General features: G+C 40.0%; 1 protein-coding gene across 9 annotated transcripts in view; it reads left to right on the top strand.

The window, feature by feature from the left end:
- GLIS3 (GLIS family zinc finger 3) overlaps nt 1-21,880 on the top strand; it is a 537,331-nt gene that overhangs the window by 440,625 nt on the left and 74,826 nt on the right. For all 9 annotated transcript variants that reach the window (XM_055087181.1, XM_055087186.1, XM_055087184.1 and 6 more), the window contains one exon: nt 19,510-19,651. In XM_055087181.1, coding sequence (XP_054943156.1) covers nt 19,510-19,651 — 142 coding nt within the window. The remainder of the gene's footprint in view (nt 1-19,509; nt 19,652-21,880) is intronic.

Raw genomic sequence — 21,880 nt, 5'->3', positions numbered from 1 at the left:
TGCTTAGAATTGCCACCATTACAGTCATTCTTTCCAGTTACTGTCTACAGATTGTCTCCAGAAGATCTTGTATAATTTTGTTCTGTTATATGGCACAGGCAATGCAACAGTCGCTTCACTCCCAAAATGTATCAATATGGCTTCAATTACAAATTTTCAAGTAGCAGGTCTGTCTTCCGTGGATATTGTGAGAGGAAGGTGGTTTTAACGGGAGTATGAGATCAGAAGTGAGAAATGATGGGTATACTTGGATCTGGGGGAGGTGTTTTCGGTAGGGTCTCCAGGGGATAAAGGAATAGTTTGCACCCACTGGAGGATAAGGCAGAGAAAAACCAAGCATTGGGGAGCATTGGAAAAAAATAGCTGGGGTGATGTTTTAGAAGTCACTCCACAATTTACCCTGGAGCCTATCCTCCTATTGGACTTTAAGAATAGATCTGAAAATGGGTTTTTTGCTATCCCATCTCCTTAGTTTTCCTTGGCTTTTAAAAAGAATGTAGGCAGTACATTCTAAAATGAATGTCAGCGGAGTGTTTTTAAAGGAACAACTCAAATGCAGTTGTGTTTGCTCACTCGTCTATCAATGTCACCCTTCCGTTTTGACGCCCAGCTCAGCATCAGCTGTGTGCACTGTACGTGCAGACATCTTCAGCCTTGACAGCACCTGCTGTTCGTGGCTATCACCTCTTTGGCCACACCCCTATGCAGATGCTGCCCTCAATGACTTGGATACCAAGGAGTGATATTTACATTGATATGGTTAAGTTAACTTTGTGGTGGTTAAAGCCTCAGTTTTTCATTTCCTGGCTGGTATTTGCAATGTGGAATTGCAACACTGCATTTACGTGTGTTTTTGCCTTTAAAATGTTCTGTGGTGTTGCAACATTTGAGAAATTCCCAGGGACCCTTAATCTTCCTACAAACACTGGTTTGTAAGCTAAGAGCCAACTCACTATCTCAAAGTAATCTCCTTGTGCCCCTGCTGCATAATTCTGATTATCATTTGTGTATCTTTAGACTGTCCCTGTGCTGTCTTTTAGTTTGTTTCACTCTTGAGGATACCAATAAAAGAATGAAGAAGAAAGATTTTTTTAAAAATTCTGGTTTCTTCTTTCAAGAGCAATTGAACTTAAAGCTACTTTCCCTATTGTTTTCCATGAAGTTGCATTTAAATATTTTATTAATGCAAAGACGTGTATTCAGGACTAAGGACCAGTGAACAGTAGCCATGGCAACCAGGAAGCCATTCAGGAGGTGAAAAAAATGCAGTAAAGAGTAAGTGTTTTAATCCTTAACTTTAATCCCTTTACTTCCTGTTCTCAAAATGAAATATAAATCAGGCACCATGGAGCGCTGCAATTTTTCTCTGAAAAGGATGTTGGCAAAAGAGGATTAGTAATGGGCAGACGTATTTAAAGAATTTAATCACACAATTTGTTGTAAAACTTTTGAGACCACGAGTGACCAGTTCTTTTGAGGGCCGTCAATGAGAACCAACAAAACATACTTTGAAACTGATTAGAGAGTTGGCGCAGGGGGACACCTCTGCTTGCTGTTATTGTTACATCATTTCAGCCTGTGGTAATGACATGAGAAACCAAGGAATTTGCTTGGTTCCCCTAGTGGGGTGGTAGAAGACTGGGGGTGGGGGATGTCTTGTTGGTAGAATAGAGATATTCTTTTGATCTTCAAAATACCAGGGAAAAATTAAGTCTCCTGTATTTCACATACTACCTTTCCTTGATGTTTGATTACTATGGGAGTTTTACAAAGATGTGTGCTTTCCATTGTCAACAGACTCTTTGGATTTCTGCTGAAAAGCACAGGCTTTACTTTCTGTGGACAATAAAACAGAATCCTCAGAAGGATAAATTATTATTTCTTAGTGTCTCTATTTTTTGTTTCTAAGATTTCCTTTTACATGGAGCACTGCTGACTTGTTAATTTCTGTTTAAAAATAAAATATCTATTTTTTTTTTCCTTTAAAGTCAGACCTAAAATATGCCCCCTACACTGGCTTAAAACATCGGTTGTTTGACTCTACAACACATCTATTTTCCCTTGTTCTACTCTGGAGGATTATTGGGGATGAAAGGGAACATGTCTTTTGATGGCACTTTTCCTTTCTTATATATATATATATATATATATATATACTCATATATATATATGAGTATTTTTTTATTTCTACTGGACTAAAAGTTACCAGTACACAGGACTCTTTGCAGAGATCTGAAGTAGCCACGACTTGTACTAGCTCCCTGTGTTGTCAGAATGTGAAATCACTTCCAATAATAACATCTTCCCAAGGGGTTGCTAATAATGATGACAGATTAGCAACATGAGGCCTAGAGCATTTGAGAGTGGAGTTAGACACAGCAGAACACTGAGTTTGGAGTTCCTTATAGACCTTGAAAACAAAAGCATACATACTAAGTCCTGCAGGTGGCAGGACATCTGGGGAAGAAAAATAGCATCATGTTCTCCAGCTTAGAGGACAACATGGAACATTGACAACACCTGTTTCTGCTTCGTCATCGTGACCTACTGTCATTTCTCCCCATACTGTCAGAACCAGCAAGGCTTGCATAGTCTAGGACAGAGCTTCTGAAATGTAATGCATGTACTGTGAGTGGCAACTGGCAGCCATCATTATCCTTCCATACTTTCCTTGGATTTTTGGCTTTGTAGTCTGCAGTTCTGGGGTGCAGTTAAGTTTTCGGAGAGAGGATTGGAGTTCATTGCAGTGGGTGGATGATAAGAAGAAAGACAAAGTAATGTCAGTATCCAAAGGCTCTAAACATGAAAAAGACTTTGGCAGAAGCTGCAGAGACTACAGGAAGTCTCAGGAAGAGTCCAGTTCCTGTCTCAGGCTTTACTGTAAAGAACTTCTCTGAACCAGGCCTCCTTTCCCATGACCAAAGAGAAGAGCTTCATTTCACCAAAGCATTAAAAGTTTATGTGATTCATGCATCACTCTTAGATATACAGTCCTCAGTCGAGAGAGGGGAAGTTACCTTCAGTAAAATGCTTCTGTGCCTTGATGAAAATAACACCAGGGGAAAGCTCTTATGTTGGTTGGCATTACCTCAGGGGAAAAATACCCTGGAACAATATTAAAGCCTGAATGTGGAGCAGTGACCAGGGAGACCAGGGACATGGCTGGCCACTTAATCAACTAGGGTCCAAAAGATGGAGGGTCTTGTTTTGGTGGTGTACATTGTCAAAAAGGGCGCTAGAGTGTGTCATTTCGGGTCCACTTGGCTTGAAATTTCTGTTCTGCTTGTCAAATATATGCTAGACAGTGAATCTTTAAAAGCAAGGTAGAAAGTTGGATTTGTTCCCAGCCCTTCCAGGTGAATAAGAGATGGGAAGTACAAATGTAATGAATGAGCATTTCTGGAAAAATTGCTCATTTGCACCTTCCAATAGACAACATATAAATGTGAATACTTTTATCTAGTGAAATTTGGCAGGAACGGGGACTGAGCATTATAAGGAAATAAACTTCCCAAGTATCTTTAAATAACAAAAAAACTTCTGTTAAGATTTCACTTGTCTAGAGGCAAGACGGGAATAAAGACACAGACCTACTAGAGAGTGGACTTGAGGATACAGGGAGGGGGAAGGGTAAGCTGGGACAAAGTGAGAGAGTGGCATGGACATATATACACTACCAAACGTAAAATAGCTAGTGGGAAGCAGCCGCATAGCACAGGGAGATCAGCTCGGTGCTTTGTGACCACCTAGAAGGGTGGGATAGGGAGGGTGGGAGGGAGGGAGACACAAGAGGGAAGAGATATGGGGCATATGTATATGTATAACTGATTCACTTTGTTATACAGCAGAAACTAACACACCGTTGTAAAGCAATTATACTCCAATAAAGATTTTAAAAAAAAATAAGATTTCACTTGTCTAGTTCCTGTTTTATTCTCAGTTGATAATTTCGGCATGCTTAAACTACCTCACTCTTTTTTTCCTTTTGTATTGCAATGAAGACATGATTTTATCTGCTTTTAAGAGCTGCCCTAAAGGATAAGCATTAATGAATCCTTAGCAGCTATTGATTCATTTGTTATTCATTCCTTTATTCGTTCACACATTTCCCCAAATACTTATAGAGTACCTTTCATGTGAAAAGAAGCACTGTTTTAGCTTATATCATTAAACTGACAAGGTTTCTGTTTATAAGGACACTTATTATCTTCTGTGACACACACACACATATAATGTATAAGTAAGTATTATGGAATGTAGAAAACCACAATACTATCAGAGTGATACAGAGAAATTGCTATTGGAAGATCTAAAAAGGAAGAAATTACTTTGGAATGGAAAGATGTGGGACAACTTTGAGGAAGAGGTGACATTGAATTGGACCTTGAAGAATATGCAGAATGTGTTATAGATATGCAGAGTCTGGAGTAAGGGGGACTCCAGATGAGGGAAGCTTGTGGCCAGAAGTACAGCATAAGACATGAATGAGAATGAACAAGGGTTATAGAGGAGAGCATGTTGGCTCTGTGTGACATGAGGCATGGGACATGAAAGCACACAGCTAGGGGAGAGCCCACCTGTTAAAGCTGGTGAGTTTGGGGGTAGGTAGTGCTTGGTAGAGAGTCGCTAAAGGGCTTTGGAGCGGGGGTGGGGGTGATGCTGTCAGCAGTGTACTTGGGGAAAATTAAACAGAAAGCAAGTGCTCTTCTTTGAAGTTACAGCCTTCAACTTTTAGAAGGAGACATTTGAAAATTGTCCAAACACCGATATAGGCGAAAATCAACCTTAAATCTTTTTCAGACAATCTGTTTTAATTAAATGAAGGAAAAAATAACTTCTGCAGTTAGTCTCTCCCCACTCCTCCTAAACTATAGCATCAGCAGGGGTTGTAGTCAGAAATCAGTTCAAAGGGAGACAATAAGGAGCTGGTGAAATGGACGGGGGAAGTAATTACTAGATAGCTGGCTTCTTTAATTAAACCTCGAGAATACTTGAATAGAAAGAAAAATGCTACACTTGACTGGATGGGATGGAATGTGTGTCGTCACATTAGGGCAATGAGCTGCTGTCAGGAGGAATTTATGAAGCTATGATAGAAGAAACCCTTCTTCTTGAGTCTTTACAACCTCATAACCAGTCCCCAAAGGGTGAAGGAGGATGTTTTTCATGCCGTGTGAAATTCCATGTTAATATTTCTGTATTTGTCTAAAAAAAGAATCCATCCTTCAGTTTAATGTTCTGCCTTTTAGATGTTCCTCCAAATGAAGTTTGAATCTACCTTTAACTATGTTCATTTGTATATCATTTTCCAGTCAGAAAACAAAATGTAGGATTCTTGGTGTCAATTTTAGAATAATATTAACTTAGGAGGAAAATGGTGTTTTTACAAATGTAAACAATGCAGAAAATCCAACCTGCATGCCTTTATGATTTCAACATACTTTTTGTGTGTGTGTGTGTGTGTGGTACGCGGGCCTCTCACTGTTGTGGCCTCTCCCGTTGCGGAGCACAGGCTCCCGACGCGCAGGCCCAGTGGCCACGGCCCACGGGCCCAGTCGCTCCGCAGCATGTGGGATCCTCCCGGACCGGGGCACGAACCCGTGTCCCCTGCACCGGCAGGCGGACTCCCAACCACTGCGCCACCAGGGAAGCCCTCAACATACTTTTGAACCTCAATTCTCTAACTCTGTCCAGGAGAGCTAGATAGTGGTACAGATTTTGGTAAACAGGGCATCTAGGTAAGTATTAACATCCCCCAAAGTGTTCTGAAAATGTTTTGTTGTTGGTTTTGATTTCTAATATATTTCTAATATATTTGATTTCTAATATATTTTGGGAAAAGTCCAATTAGAAAATTGAGTAAAAGCTAGCTACATTCTTCTGAGATAGAATAATTTCAGAGTGATATTCATCTGTGAAAACTGTGCTAATGTCTTGAATAAGGCACTGTTTGGCCCCAGACTCTATTTATGAGGCTAAGCAAGACCACAGGGGGTTCTAACAAGTATCACTCTTAATTATAATAGCTTCTCTTCTTGAGCAAAAAAAAAAAAAAAAATTAACTATGTACTACATTAGCCACTTTCTGTAGGTCATCTCATGTAATCCTGTAATAACCCCACAGTGTTGGTGTTATCACCACCATTCTACAGAGGATGGTACTGAAGCCTTTCAAGGTTAAATATCTTGCCAAAGGCCACGTGTTAGTAGGTAGCAGAGCTGAAATTTGAACTTGCATCTACTAGACCCCGAAGTCTCCGTTCTTTTTCCTTTGTCATATTGCCATATTATGGTATGATAAAAAGAAAGAGAAAAATAACTAAAGATGGATGGGAGAGAAAAGAAAATAAAGGTGCATGTTATACAGTGTTATAATGTTTCCACACTGGATATTAATGGGAAAAATGTAAGAATAGAAATGGTAGTTACATGTGTTACATGTGTTACATTGACTATATACCGTTATTGGTGAAATAATTTATTATCTCATGTTATCTGTTATCCCCAGCAACCACCTTATAAACTACCCACATTGTACAGAGGAAACTGAGCTAAAGAGATGTTAAACTACTTGTTAACAGTTGTCTAACATTTCATAAGTAAGGGTACAAAAGCTCAAATCCAGGTATTTTGGGTCCAGAGCCCACACTCTTATTTTTCATGACCCATATGCTAAACTATTATTTAAGTGGCTATTAATGGCTGTTAATATCAGTAGAGCACGGGCTGTTTTTCAGAGATAACTCACTCTTGTTTAGAGATTTAACATCATCATTTAATACCATCTTTGATGCCAGAGGATATTTTCATCAAGTTTGTAAATGGCCCCGAAGTGGGGAACGTGGTAGCCAGCTGAGTGACAAGAGTCAAATGAAATGCAACCAAGAGCTTCTGTACCACCAAATGACAATGGAGATGTAAAAAGTTAGCTTCTGAATATAAAGAGCCATCAGAAATAAAGAGCATCACATTTGAAAAGAGATCTAGAAATTTTACTTAATGGCACGTTTTATTTTAGCCACACTATAAACTCCATGAGGGCAGGGATCCAGGTTATCTTGGGCATAACTTTATCTTCTAGGCCTAGCATAGTTTGGGGAACACAGTAAGGGATTCAATAAATGGAATGAATGAATGAATGAATAATATGACATGGATTTTTAAAAGCTATTGATTCTTTTAGGTTGAATTGATAGAGGTAGAACATCTAGAACAAGGGATGTGTTTGTTCTGTTACACTCTCTCCTGGTCACACAGCTAGTTCACTCTATTAGTATTGGTATATCATTTGTACATTTACACATCCAGTGAGGTCCAGTGTTAAGAGTAATTGGTGTGGTGAATGGAATAATATGCTACATGAGAAAGCAGGGACTCATATTTTAGGTAAGTGACTTCTGTGTACCAAACATGGTTTCAAGCACTTTCTCAACCTTATCTAATTTATTTCTTAAAGCAACCAAGATAGCTCAGTGGTATCATCTTTATTTTACAAAAGGGGGACTAAACTCAGGCAAGTCAATATATCTGCTTTGGATCACCCAGCAGTTGAATTAGTTTGTCAAACTAAGAGACCCAATCTCCTCCTACCTGAGATTACTCTTGTCTATATTAAAAACTAAAGATATTCAGCCTGGAGAAAAAACTGCTAAGGGAGGGCTGACAAAGAAAGTAAACTACTGCCTCTTTTAGGGCTGAAATTCTGTGATACTGTAGCATTTTGAGGCTTCTCAAATATTAAAAGAAATATAAAGTAGACCACAAGCAAAGTTATTCTGTGTGGTCTGGGGGAAGAGGGGAGAAATAAACTCCAGTGAGTAGAAATTATGGGAGGCAGATTACAGATCAACTTGAGGCAGACCTTTCTAGTGATTAGACCTATTTAACAGTGGAGTGCAATGAGTTGTAAGGAAGTGAGTTCCCTGTCATCGAAGGGATTTAAACAAAGGCTGAGCTGCCACCATGATATGCAGTAATGTTGGGCAGTTCAGTACCCTACATTTAAATGTAAATTAATTAAAATTAGATTAAAATAAAATAAAGTTTGGTTCCTCAATTGCACTAGCTACATTTCAGGTGTTTGTTAATCACATGTGACTAGTGGCTACCAATTAGTACAGTACAGAACTTTTCTATCATCTGAGAGAGTTCTGTTGGACAGCACTGCTATTGCACTGGTGCATAGCATTACTGGACTCTGGTTCCTTTTTACTCTGAAATTCTCTTTCTGTGAACAGTTCCCCATCAATCACCATTTTTTACTAAATAACCAGTAGTTTTGTTGTATCTATATAGGAGTTGATTTTTCATGTCTCTTATTGAGATATACCCTGGTATGTGTATTTATTCAAATATTTTGGCATGTTCATTAAGTAGCTATAGATAAAATGTTCGGCCTTTGGAGTCAGTGCTAACCAAATAAGTACTTCCTGTTATAAAATTCAGGGTGTCCAATTGGACAGTACCTCTTGTTCCCGAAGAGTTTTCTTCCAATACCATTTTTCCAAGTCTTCACTCTCATTTCTTTCCTTCTTTGCAAATTGGTCATTCCCAAAGGAAATGAATTTGACAGCAGATTGTTGGAGATTAATTACCTATGATATGCCAAAGCCACTTCATAAATGTCAGTGCTGAGGAATCCTTAGAGAGAGAATTTTTAGATTCAACTGGAAATTAATTGTAATTAATATAATAGGTTAATTCATTGTAATTATTTTTAAGCCTTTTGGCAGTGAGTTAATTCCCCAAGATCCACATTGCGCAAAGTGTCATAGAGAATGCTTGATGAGAATGTTCTGGTACTAAACCTTAGCCCTCTTGAAAAAAATGCTATTTGTCTTTCCTTCTGGCTGAGTTTCTTCAGAAACATATTTTGGTGGCATTTGATTTCTGGAGAACAAAGGAATCCCTGCAAGGTGATGTATAAACATCACAGCCCAGATAGAGGACTCTCATTGGAGAAAGGGAAAACAAAGGCCTTTGATTGTACGTCGTTTTCTTTGGAAGTATGTCTTGCTTCAGACTAACAGAATGCCTTTGCTCTTGGAATAAAATGTAATGGAACTGAAAATTGAAGAATCTGGGCCTTTTTCCCTTTCCTAATTATTTCCACTTGACTCACTTAATCTTGGACGATTATTCAATCATATCTGAAATGGGAAAATGATGGGAGTAGAATTTCCGTCTCTTGTTTCAAGAGCTTATAAACATTAACAGAATAGTCTTGAACAAAAAACAAATACAAATCACAATTGACGGTGCCTCGTTTTTAGATATTAGGAAAAAATCCCTGCATTGTTAGGGAAGCAGCTCAAGTTTCCACATGTGGGAACCTTGTCAAGACTTGATGCGTGATTTCACTATTAACGTTGAAAAACTATATTTAGAGCAAATATTTCATAATGGCAGATTGTACAGAAGCTAAGGAGCCAATTTGTTTACTTGCACCTGGATAGGCCAAGAAATTAAGCCCTAAAATGGGTCATTAATGATCAGGATCATTAACACTCAAAGATTCGCAGATTCGTTTCTGAGACTCAGAGATGTCTCATTTCTTTCTAGAATGTTCATGAGCCTTACTGCAGGTTTATGAATAGAAGGACACATGCAGTCCTAATAGTTGCTGAGAGCTAGATCAGGACTCAATATGCAATAAAATTCCTGACAATTGGGACTGTCTAAAATTAAAGCTAACTGCCAAGATAGGGAAGTAAGTTGCCTGTTACTGTAGGGAAACAAGCAGAGTCTGAGAGCCAACTACTGGGGTTGCTGTAGGGCAACAGTGCATAAGACAGAGGTTTGGCCCCAGTGATATCTGAGGCTGTTTTGAACGCTAATTATTCTTGTAAATTAGGGTTTTGTTTTTAATTTAGACTCCACAATTATGCTTTTAGTATTATCCATAATGGCCCAGAATACCTCACTTTCATTAAACATCTAGTTACTATACTGCTGGTGTGTGGGCAGAGCAGGAACTGAAGAAAAGGGAACAATGTATGTCTGAGCATCTTACGAGTGCTGCTGATTGGCTCTCTGCATTCCTGAGGCAAATAAAAAGAATTTGGGGGCGTTTGCTAAATTGGGTGCTCCCAGAAGCAGGCTGTGAGCCAAGGATTCAGGTGCCTGTGAGTTGTTAAAGAGCTGCTCCCAGGAGAATACAGGAGAGGAATGAGGGAAGGGGCTAAAGCTAAATGGGGTGTGTGTGGGGGGCGGGTGATCCTACAGGGAGCTCTGGAGCATAATTTACACTTCAGAGTTTGTCCCACTTTGGCGCTAAGCAGAACTGGTTAGCCATGCATATGTCTGTTGGTGGGGGGTGTCGGTGAGCTGCTGGCTGTAATGTACGCAGAAGCTGGGGGATGGGCACACAAAGCGAGGAGGGGGGCAGTACAGAGCTAATCAAAGGGATCAGAGGGGATCTGGCAGAGCAGCAGCAGCCTCTGCGCTATAGCTACTATTATCTGTATCTTTTAAAATTCTCCGTCAGGAGAGGTAATTAAGACACGACCACGTTGTATTTTTAGACACATCCACAGGCAATTAGAGATTGTAAAGTCCTTTAGATAAAGAATTGTGTCTCATTCTTACAAATCCAGTTAGCACTGTATGATTTACCCGGATGCTGGTCCCACCCTGCCAGGTGCTGCAGGGTTTTGAAAGTTTAAAAGGCAGTCAGCCAACCAGGTCCTCGTGGACTTTATAGTAGTGCAGACTAAACTCATAACAAGAAACAAAGCCTTAAACATACGTCCAGTTGCAGGATTGTTGAAAGCAGACTCTTCAGCTCTCCCTGTACCACTGGGGGCCCCGTGTGGTCTGACCTGGTCAGAAGGGCTTCATTCAGGAGGGAGCCATAAACTGGGTCTTGGAGGAATTATATTGGGAGGAGGGAAGCCATCCAGGCAAGAGGAATGAACAATATAATAAATGGGATATTTGCAGACAGCGAGATATTGAAGGAGCAGAGGCTTTTGTCGAGGCCTACGGGAAATATCTATCCTTGGTATGTGGTGGAATCACGTCACAGAAGCTCTTCTTGTCTTTGCCTTTTGGGACTGGTGTACTAAGAGAGGAGAAGATATTTGTTTCTTGGGTATGGCATAATAAACTCTATTTTAGGAGAGTCTGCCTGAAATCCCAGTATGGATTGATGAGGGAAGAGGGCCTGGAGGGAGAGGTAATGCCTAGCAGTCACTATTAGCAGTCCAGCCCCATTTTTTTTTTTTTTTTGATGTGGACCATTTTTAAAGTCCTTATTGAATTTGTTACAATATTGCTTCTGTTTTATGTTTTGGTTTTTTGGCCCCGAGGCAGATGGAATCTTAGCTCCCCGACCAGGGATCGAACCCACACCCACTGCATTGGAAGACAAAGTCTTAAACACTGGACCTCCAGGGAAGTCCCTCCAGCCCCATATTGCTCCCTGAACCTTGCCCTCTGATTTCCAGCTGCCTGCAGATTCTTTCCACCAGGATGTCCCAGAATAATCTCAGAGTTAACATGTCTCAAACCAATCTGCTGATTTACCTCCAACCTACTCCTCTGTTCTCCTTTGCTGTTCCTCAGGCCAAAAGTTGGAGCCATCCTTGACTCTCCTTCTTCTCTCATATTTCACACCTCATTCAGCTCCACCGTCAAAACAAAGTCACCAGGGACTTCCCTGGTGGCACAGTGGTTAAGAATCCACCTGCCAGTGCAGGGGACACGGGTTCGATCCCTGGTCGGAAGATCCCACATGCCACGGAGCAGCTCAGCCCATGCGCCACAACTACTGAGCCTGTGCTCTAGAGCCCGCGAGCCACAACTACTGAACCCACATGCTGCAAGTACTGAAGCCTGCACACCTAGAGCCCATGCTCTGCAACAAGAGCAGCCACCGCAATGAGAAACCCGCGCACCGCAACGAACAGTAGCCCCCACTCACCGCAACTAGGGAAAGCCCGTGCGCAGCAATGAAGACCCAACGCAGCCAAAAACAAAAAACAAAAAAACAAAGTCACCGCCTCTGACTCTAGGCCTTCGGCATCTCCCATCTGGATCGTTGAGATAGCCCTTAACTGGGCTCTCTTGCCCTCCTACTGTCTGTTTTCCACACAATAATTAGAGTTATCTCTTCGCATTATAAGACAAACCAGTTGCTTTCCTGCTCACAGCCTCCCATTAGTTGCTGTCACAATGAAATCAAATAATCTGCCCTCGGTATCTTCATGTTCCGCATCTCTGGATTCAACCAACCATGGGTCAAAAATACAGGGAAAAAATTCCAGAAAGTTCCAGAAAGCAAAACTTGAATGTTTTATGTGCCTGCAACTATTTACATAGCATTTTCATTTTATTGGGTATTACAAGTAATCTAGAGATGATTTAAAGTATATGGGAGGATGTACATAGGTTATATGCAAATATTGCACCATTTTATATAAGGAACTTGAGCATACGTGGATTTTGGTAGGTATCCACAGGGGTCCTGGAGCCAGTGCCCCTGGATACTGAGGGATTACTGTGCTAAATCTACCGGTGTTGAAGGCTGGACACAACCTGACTCTGGCTATTTCTCCAACCCCATGAGCCACATCTTTCCCATTGCTCCCTTGCTCCCTCCTCTCCAGGTGGTTGTTTTTAGAACCCACCAGCCCGTTCCCTCTTTAGATTTCTTTGCTTTCTGTTCCATCCACATAAAATGCTCTTTCTACCATCTTGCTTCTCTCACTTCATTCAGGTCACGGTCCATAATGTCCTCTCCTCCCAGAGGCCTTCCTTGACCCCTCGTCTAAAAGCATGGAGATATGAATGTCATCCCCACAAAGTCTGGCTGAGCTCCACAGAAACAGGAGTGAGGGCCAAAGAGAACATCAGGGAAGGGATGGGAAGGGGAAGAGGACCCAAGGGAGGAGCATGGAGTCAGAGACTCAGGAGAAGAGAGAAGTAAGATGTCCTCTTTTGGAGAGGAGTACTGAGGTCAGGACGCCCCTGGATTAAGATCATCTACTTTCAGGAGCCCTGGGGCCACTCTGCATGTGCTTAGGATGCAGATCTTAAGGAATGTTGGGTGCCATGCTTTATTTTTCCCAACTGCAGATATTCATATTACTGGCCCAGGACTGAACCAGGTGACAAGCCTCTGGGGAAGGGGAAATGAAAACCAAACAGTGGTGCTTTTTGTTTCTCTGTCTCTACTCCAACAAAGACCCCTTTTCCTCAAGGGCATGGTGTCAGAATCTACACAGTGATAATGAGATATTCCAGGAACTTTTCTGGAGAACCTAGGGACCCTTTGCTCTTTCCCCAACTAGGCCAATCTGAATGACAGTCTCCTGGCTAAAATACTTAAAAGTCCTAAGAGGAAGAAGGAAGTGTATGAATGTATGTGATGTGGTACAGGAAAGGAGGAAGTTGGGGGTGGGTTATTTCTTGAGGCAGTATAGTGTAACTTTGAAGAGCCTGGTTTGGGATTCTGACACCTAAATCCAAGTCTGACCTTTCCCGGATGTGTCATTCCAACTTTCTCATCTCTAAAATGGAAATCACAATAGTGTGTGCCTCTTAGGGTTGCTATGAGGCACACAGTGTCAAGTACACTTCACGGATTCCATATATTTTATTGAAATGGAATACAGTCTTTGAAACTGTGTCATGGTGACTCTGTACATCCAGCCCTTTCCTGTGGAATTTATGTGCATGATCCTCTTTTCCTTGCTTATTGGAAATAATCGTCATATGGTTGTGTCTTTCAAAGTGCATTCTAATGGGATCTGTATCAGTCATGCTTCTCCAGACAAGCAGAACCAGTAGGAGATATCTATATGTATGTATCTATATCTATATCCATATCTATAGATACAGATAGAGAGAGAGAGAGAGATTGATAGATTTCAAGGAATTGGCTTACTCAGTTGTGGGAACTGGCAAGTCAGAAATCTGTAGGGCAGGCCCACAGGCTGGAAACTCTGGCAGGAGCTAATGCTCCAGTCCAAAGGAAGAATTTCTTCTTTTTCAGGTAAACCTTAGGTTTTTGCTCCCACAGATTGCATGAGGCCCACCCAGGTTATAGAAAATAATCTCCTTTACTTAAAGTCAGCTGGCTGTAGATGTTAACCCTATCTACAGAATTCCTTCCCAGCAACACCTAATGTTCGATTGAATAATTGGGTACTATAGTACAGCCATGTTGACACAAAACTAACCATCAGTGTATCCATACACTACAACTCATATGGACTCTCAACGAAAGGGAGACACAGTGCCTATGAGGCTATAGATAATAGGGGATGAAATGAGCCTCCCAGGAAGCAGATGGTGAAGACCCTATAAGGGTTTCCTGCCATACTAAGGCTAAATGCCAAAGTCCTAACTGAGTACTGCAGGGTCCTGTGATCTGGCTCTGCCCCCACCTCACCTCTCAGAACTTATCTCCTACTTCTCTCTCTAGGTCACACCCCACTCCAGCCTCGCTGGCCTCTTAATTCTAGAACTCTCTTCCCCTTGATATGTACTTGGCTAATTTCCTCAGTTCCTCCAAGTCTTTGCTTGAATCTCTTCTCAACAAGACCACAGTTCTCCCCAACATAACAATCCCACCTACCCTTCTCCTTTTTTCTTTTTTCCATAGCACTTACCACCTTCTATACAACTTACTTATTTAGTTCATTTATTTACTGTTTACTCCCTCCTCTAGAACATAAACTCCTCAGTAGGGATCTTTGTGTGTTTTGATTACGAATGTATTTCAAGCCCCTAGAACAGTGTCTGGCATATGGTTGAGGCCCAAGAAATACTTATTCAGTGAATGAAAGAGAAGGATAAAGAAGGGCAGTGCTACTCAGGAACTAATAGGGTGTGGTTAGGGCAGCTGAGTTGAACGACTCTAGGGGTGCCATTCACATAGATTGCAATATGAATAAACATCCCTGGTGTTGTGCAGCACAACAGCCCCTTAAAATAGATGAGCTGATGAGTGGGGCACAGGGAGTGGTTGTTCAAATTCCATTTCTTTCTATAAAGAACAGTAAAGGCTCCACAAAGGGCAAGTCCTTGTTGTCCTCTAAGGGCAGGTATTAAAATGGATTGAAATTTTTTAACCTTTTTTATCCCTGTGAAAGGATAAACATCCAAATTGTTCTTAAGAAATGAACTTCATGTAACCATTTATTATTATGAGGTCTGAAGGGAGACATAATAAGAAATGGTTACGTGAGGTTTATGTCATAAGGACAGTTTGGTTTTTGTAATTCCTTATTTCTACAATTCATTTCCTCTTCTCATAACCAGAAAAATCTCAACCCTTCTATAATCAGGATTCTTAGAGAATCTTCTCATCAGGATTCTTAGTGGTTCCAAAGTGTTGTTCCCAGATAACAGCATTATCATGACCTGGGAACTTTCCAGAAATGAACTGCAGACCCAATGGATCATTAGCTCTGCATTGGAGCCTGCAGGTGATTCTGATGCATGTCCAGATTTGAGAACCACAATTAGAGACCATCCCCCATTGAAAAAGTTTCCTCTTTCTTTTTTATATTCCTAGGAGCTAAGAAGATGTTGTTTTGTATAAATAATTGGGTTTCTTACTCCAAATATAAAACCATAGTATATTGAAAGATATCCCTCCCAGGAGATTCTGCTGTGTGCCTCCTGCTTCACCCATTTGACAATTCCTTGACTAGAGAATGTTTAAGAGCCTTAAATGATCCGGAAGGCCTTTTCCTGGTCTAATAATCTGGGAGGGAGAGAGGGATACTAAATTTGCATATCATTACTGCATTTCTATGCATATGGCCGTCCTTCGGAAATTTTGCATAAGGTCCTTGAGGACCTTCTGCAAAAAAAAAAAAAAAAAAAAAGTCCTCGAGGCTTATTTAATTTAAGAAGCACTTTCTAGAACCATGTCTAGTCCCAGAGAAAACCAAATTAACTCTCACCACAAAGCTGTATGGAATCACACTCTTGGAACACATGAATACTTGTCACAGCTAAGGAAGAATTGCCTGCCTTTGGATCCAGGAGTAACCATGGCTGTGAAATTCCTTAGAAAGACCTCATCAGTACTCATTGGATCCAGGAGTAACCATGGCTGTGAAATTCCTTAGAAAGACCTCATCAGTACTCATATCTGTAAAACCCTAGAATAGTTGGTAATAGAAAGCAGAGAGATGTTCATGTCTACTCTTAGTAGAACATGTGGGCCCCAGATCACATTTTAACGATGAAAGTTAAATTAAAAGTGATCACCAGAACTCATTCTAAGCCTTGGTTTATTTCCAGTTTTTCTTACGTGGCATGTGTTAGGTTAGTACCAAAATAACAAACATACCTTCCAAAGCCCCTGAGAGGGTTAGGCATTAACTCAGATAGTCTTGGTCAGACATTCCAATATGGCTAAGCTGAGGAAATTATGTCTTGTTCAGTACATGTGTTAAACGCTTCTTCCCTATACTTAGGGTCACTGTGCCCTTTTCATATTCTTGGACTAAGACCTGGACATGTGTTTGTCTCTTTATGAAGCTTTTTCAGTTCCAAGAAATACTGCTCTCTTAATAGTAACTTACTGATGTTTTGTACCTGTGCGTATGTTTTTCTTTCTGATCAGAGTCATTGTCGGTGGTGTGCTTGTAGTGTTTAACACCCAGCTTTCCAGATGAAAAAGCCCCAGTTTGTAGCATTTGTCAATTTCCATAGTGTAAATGTTATCACCATGACCAATTTCAAGCTATCAATATGACATCACTGCAAGTAAAGTTTGGAAAAAGTACACACAATTGGTATTCTTGGATTGGTGCAAGCCAGCTCCAACACGTCATTGGAATGTAGAAAATTTGGAAAGCAGAGGAAAGGATAAAAAGAAAACAGAGGAAATAAATTCATGATATTGCTTCTAAGAACAAAAATCACTTTTAATATTGGATTACATTTCCTTACAGTATTTTGTCTTTGTTTTAATGTAATTGTTATCATTTTGTATACATAATTTTGTGTTTTGCTTTTATATTCATGAGCATCATTTTAATGGTTGCATAATATTCCATCAAATTAATGTAACAGTAATGCTATATATCAAACTACAGCACTGGGTGTAAATCTTCCTTCACCTTTCTGGCTACTTCCTTAAGGCGAATTCTAAGAACAAATGATTTCAATTATGGGTCTTGAAAAAAATATTCCCAAGTACCGTTTGGAAAGTTTGAAACAGTATACACTCCACCCAACAGTGTTTAAGAATGCTTCTCTCAATCTACCTTCACTACAACTACTTCTTTTTTTAAGTTTTGGATAATTTGATAAGTTCTTCTTTTTTTAAATATGTAGAATATTTATTTATTTATTTTAACATCTTTATTGGAGTATAACTGCTTTACAATGGTGTGTTAGTTTCTGCTGTATAACAAAGTGAATCAGCTATACGTATACATATATCCCCATATCCCCTCCCTCTTGCGTCTCCCTCCCACCCTCCCTATCCCACGCGTCTAGGTGGTCACAAAGCACTGAGCTGATCTCCCCGTGCGCTGCAGCTGCTTCCCACTAGTGAGGTGGATGGACCTAGAGTCTGTAATACAAAGTGAAGTGAGTCAGAAAGAGAAAAACAAATACCGTATGCTAACACATATATATGGAATCTAAAAAAAAAAAAAAAAAAAGGTTCTGAAGAACCTAGGGGCAGGACAGGAATAAAGACGCAGACGTAGAGAATGGACTTGAGGACACGGGGAGGGGGAAGGGTAAGCTGGGACGAAGTGAGAGAATGGCATGGACATATATACACCACCAAATGTAAAACAGATAAGTTTTTCAAAAAAGTTTAGCATTGCATTTCTTTACAATTGCACCGAACATTGTTTATGTTTATTTTCATTTCTATTTCTCCTTTTTAAAACTTTTTGTTCCTGTCAAGGGCTGTATAGTGAGTCAGTTCCCTCCCAGGAGATTCTGCTGTGTGCCTCCCTCCTCACTCATTTGATAATTCCTGGACTAGGGAATGTTTAGGATCTTTAAATGATCTGGAAGGCCCTTTTCTGATCTCCTCATCTGGGAGGAAGACAGAGAGGGACACTAAACTTGCTCCCTCTCTCCCCCACTTACATCTCGGCTTTTTTCTGTTTCTCTACTCCAAGCCCCAGACTCCCTCCATGTCTGCCTTACTATCCCTCAGATAATCCAAGCACACCACACAGCAACAGGTTCTTCCCCCAACTGTCTGCAGGGCTCACTCCCTCACTTCTATCAAGGCTTTTTTCCAGTGCCCTCTCCAGCAGACTTTCTCCGATCCCCCTGTCTCAGGTTGCTATCCCTCATCCCTACTCACTGTCTCCCTTCTCCGAATCACTCTTCTCTATAGCATTTATCACCATCTGCTATGGCATATATTTTACTGTTCATCATCTGCTTCCCCTCTAGGGTATAAGTTCCATAAGACAGTATCTCTAGAGTCTAGAGGAGTGTCTGATGCTCAATAAATAATTGTTGAATGAGTAAGTATACTCAAGCCCTGTATCTAAAGGGTTAGTTTTATCTTGATGAAGACAAAATCAATTTATATGTTCTCTTTAAACACTGAAGATAACTATTTGCAATATCTGTAAGAAATATATTTCTAGATTTTTTAAATATATTATGTTTTTAGACAAACAGAAGGTTGGTATTTTTATGTAACTCAATCTTCCATTGTGATTTTTTTTCAATTCAAATTACACTTATAAAATTCTTTTTCATAAAGAAATTAGATAACTTTGCACCCGTACTTTATTCTGCCATTTTTATGGCTCTTTAATCTACAAAGAATTAATTTTGTTATTGTGATAAAATGAAGTCTAATTTTTTAATGTGATTTACTGTTGGGATAGTTTGTTGCTTGTAATGACTTTGGTTTTTCTTGTTACCATGTTCCATAATATTTTAAAATTTAACTTGTGTATTTTCCTCTCATGTAAAATCTACAGGTGTCAAATCTCAATGGACATTCTTAATTATCTCTAAGATATTTTCATGATAGTATCTCTGTATTTTAAAAGCACTTTACGGAGGGGGAGGTGGTGGTGGGATGAATTGTGAGATTGGGATTGACATACATACACTAATACGTATAAAATAGGAAACTAACAAGAACCTGCTGTATAACAAAATACAAAAAAAAAACTAAAAGAAAAAGTGCACTTTACAGTATAGACTAAATACACTTGAGTTTGTTTTTGTTATCACTACAAGTTCTGATAGGATACAGAGCAAATGAAAGAAAATATAATAGGAAGTTGGGTTCCCAGAAGTGGAAATATCAAGGATTGAAGTAAAATCTGCCTCTAGTCACATTTTTCCTGAAACACCTGCCAGGTGTTATTAGAATCAGAAAGCTGACCCGTTTATTGACTCTGTAAGTCCCATGCCTAACCTGTAGTTGTTGCTTGATAAATATTTGTGGACTGAATTGCCTGAGCCTTACAGCATGATAGCCTTTCCAGAAAAGTATTCCAAGGAATAGCCTTCCTTTTCCATCTGTCTTCTGTTTTCTCCTTCTCTTAGCTGCGGTCCAGTGCAGAGCTCCATCCTGACCTGCTCACAGATTGCCTCACCGTGCAACCCCTGCAGCCCGCCACTTCCCCACGAGATGCTGCCGATAGGGCTGTGGGATGCTCCCCAGGGCCCGGGCCTGACCTCTATCCAGGTAATGTCAGCAAAGGCAGACCCAACCACATCAACTACCGTTCTCTAGGCCCTTCACTTTCGTTAATGGAAATGCACACATAAAAATGCTTCTAAGATCATCTGTATTTCACTTTATCAGTAGACTGCAAATTATCCCCCTCTTGTCCTCCACATTTGATTCCTGAGCTGGGTTTGGCAGCAGACTGTTTTTTCTCATAAAGAAACAAAGTAAAATAATGCATTAACTCTTTAGGTTCTGGACTTCTGCCAAAAGTTCAGTGTACCCAACCCTCCCAGGTATCTGAAATTTATTAATTTGATTTAGACTCAGAGGAAATGTTTCCCCTAATGGAAGAGTCATTGTTGTCTTTGCATTGTAAAAGGAAGCCCCAGGTCTCTAAGAAAAAATTTCACATCAGTAAATCAACTTGTAAGAATGTCCATTAATGTTTGTCAACCACTGGGGGAGGAGGGTTGGGATGGCACTCCCAGAATAGCTTCCTTCTGCCTAGGTTTGAATAATAGATGACTCTACATTTAGAAAAATGTTATGTATGCAGTGAAAAATGAGAAAGGATTAATATGCAATAAGGATGTTATTTTTTTCATTTACTTTCTTAGCCTGGATTTTTGTGTATTTTCTACTCTCTATAATGGTGATATACTTGTGCAAACATGATTGGTTAGTCATCCTCATATATGGAAAGCTCTTACTGTCATGCTATGAACATGAAAGCAAAAGTCCCACCAGCTCCACATTCCAAACAATGGGAATTTTCTGTTTTCTGTGAATTACAAATTCTTCTCCCACTGCATCTGGTTCCAGAGCCAGGTTTTGGCAGCAGATTGCTTTTTCTTTTTAAAAGTCCTAATAAGCCGTAAAGAATGAAGAATTTACTGATGCATAACAGTGGAATAGGAGAAAGACAAGCTTGTATAACTTTTTAAACTTCACAGTTCTCAGCTGATCCAAATGCAGGGGAAAAGGCATTAAGCAAATATTTCAAGAGGGTCAGTCATCAAGACATCCTTAATGTTGTCCCAGTGTTGGTAGCCCTTTATCAATTGCTTTGGGTACTTATTCTTGGAGAAAACAAAGCCTCAGCTTTTTGAGACTATAAGAGATTAGATTAAAACTTATTTGAAAGACTGACCAAATCTGACAGAGATTTTGGGTGCAGGTACACATAACACATGAAATATGCCAATGTACAATGTTACCAGCACCCAAATATTTTATATTAGATATATACATGAAAAAGTGTGACTAGCTTTTGTTTGCACATATGTCTGTTTGATTTGCCAAACATTTGATATATGAACATTTATTCTAGCACATTAAATTAGCAATCAGTTTAAAACAGCCTTTAGGGCATTTCCCTACTTATTTAGTCCATAAATCCATGATCTTACTATTATAAATAGCCGGAACCCAGCAATTAGAGAGTAAGAGCTAACCAGAATTGATTGAAAAATGACCCAACATCCAATATAAAAAAATAGTTTATGGTGATGGGCTGGTCTTGTTGCATTTAAACATCTTGGAAATGGATTTGGGAAGCCATGATATCTTTGTCTATGAAAAACATTAGTACCTTTGCTGTATGTGGCATACAGTATAGGGCTCACTTTCAAAACTTAGGAGTCACATTTGTCTTGATATGTGCTTTTGGATGTCTGTTAGTATTGTTAAAGTTTTTTAAGAGGTTTAGTTTGAAACGGCTTTGTCATTCCAGACAGAATTCCTCTTTTTGTTCATGATGCTTTTCTGCATTTGATCTTCAAAACAAGCTGTTAGCTTTGAGCCTCTAACTGTGGCAGGCGAGCTGCCAGAGCAGACGAGGAGCCTAGGTTACCACGGCGTCAACAGAGCATCTTCACATTGACTCGAATTTTCTGTGGCTCTGGGAATATTGGAAACAGGCAGGTGGCCATCTTGCTTAACTTTGTTCCTAGAATTTTACTTCTCTAGTTAGCTTTTAAGTATGAAAGTTTATCTGCCCTGCTTCTTTCTTTATTCCTGCTTCCTTCAGGCTCTATTTTACTTTCTTTGCTCTTGACTTTTTTTTTTTTTTTTTAGTTGATTATGTTCTCTGTTTTGCTGAGTAGGCAACAAACAGAGCAGAACAAGCCAATGGAAAACTAAAACAAAAATTGTAAGCCTTCCTTTTATAGTTCTAGAAATGCAGTTACCAGCAGTGCATGTTCACACCAGTTTCAAACTTGTGCTAAAGACCGATGGAAGGAA

The sequence above is a fragment of the Physeter macrocephalus genome, chromosome 9 (assembly GCF_002837175.3).
Source record: "Physeter macrocephalus isolate SW-GA chromosome 9, ASM283717v5, whole genome shotgun sequence".
Lineage (NCBI taxonomy): Eukaryota > Metazoa > Chordata > Mammalia > Artiodactyla > Physeteridae > Physeter > Physeter macrocephalus.
Note: the sequence above shows the minus strand (reverse complement) of the source record. Positions and strands in the feature narration are given on the sequence as shown.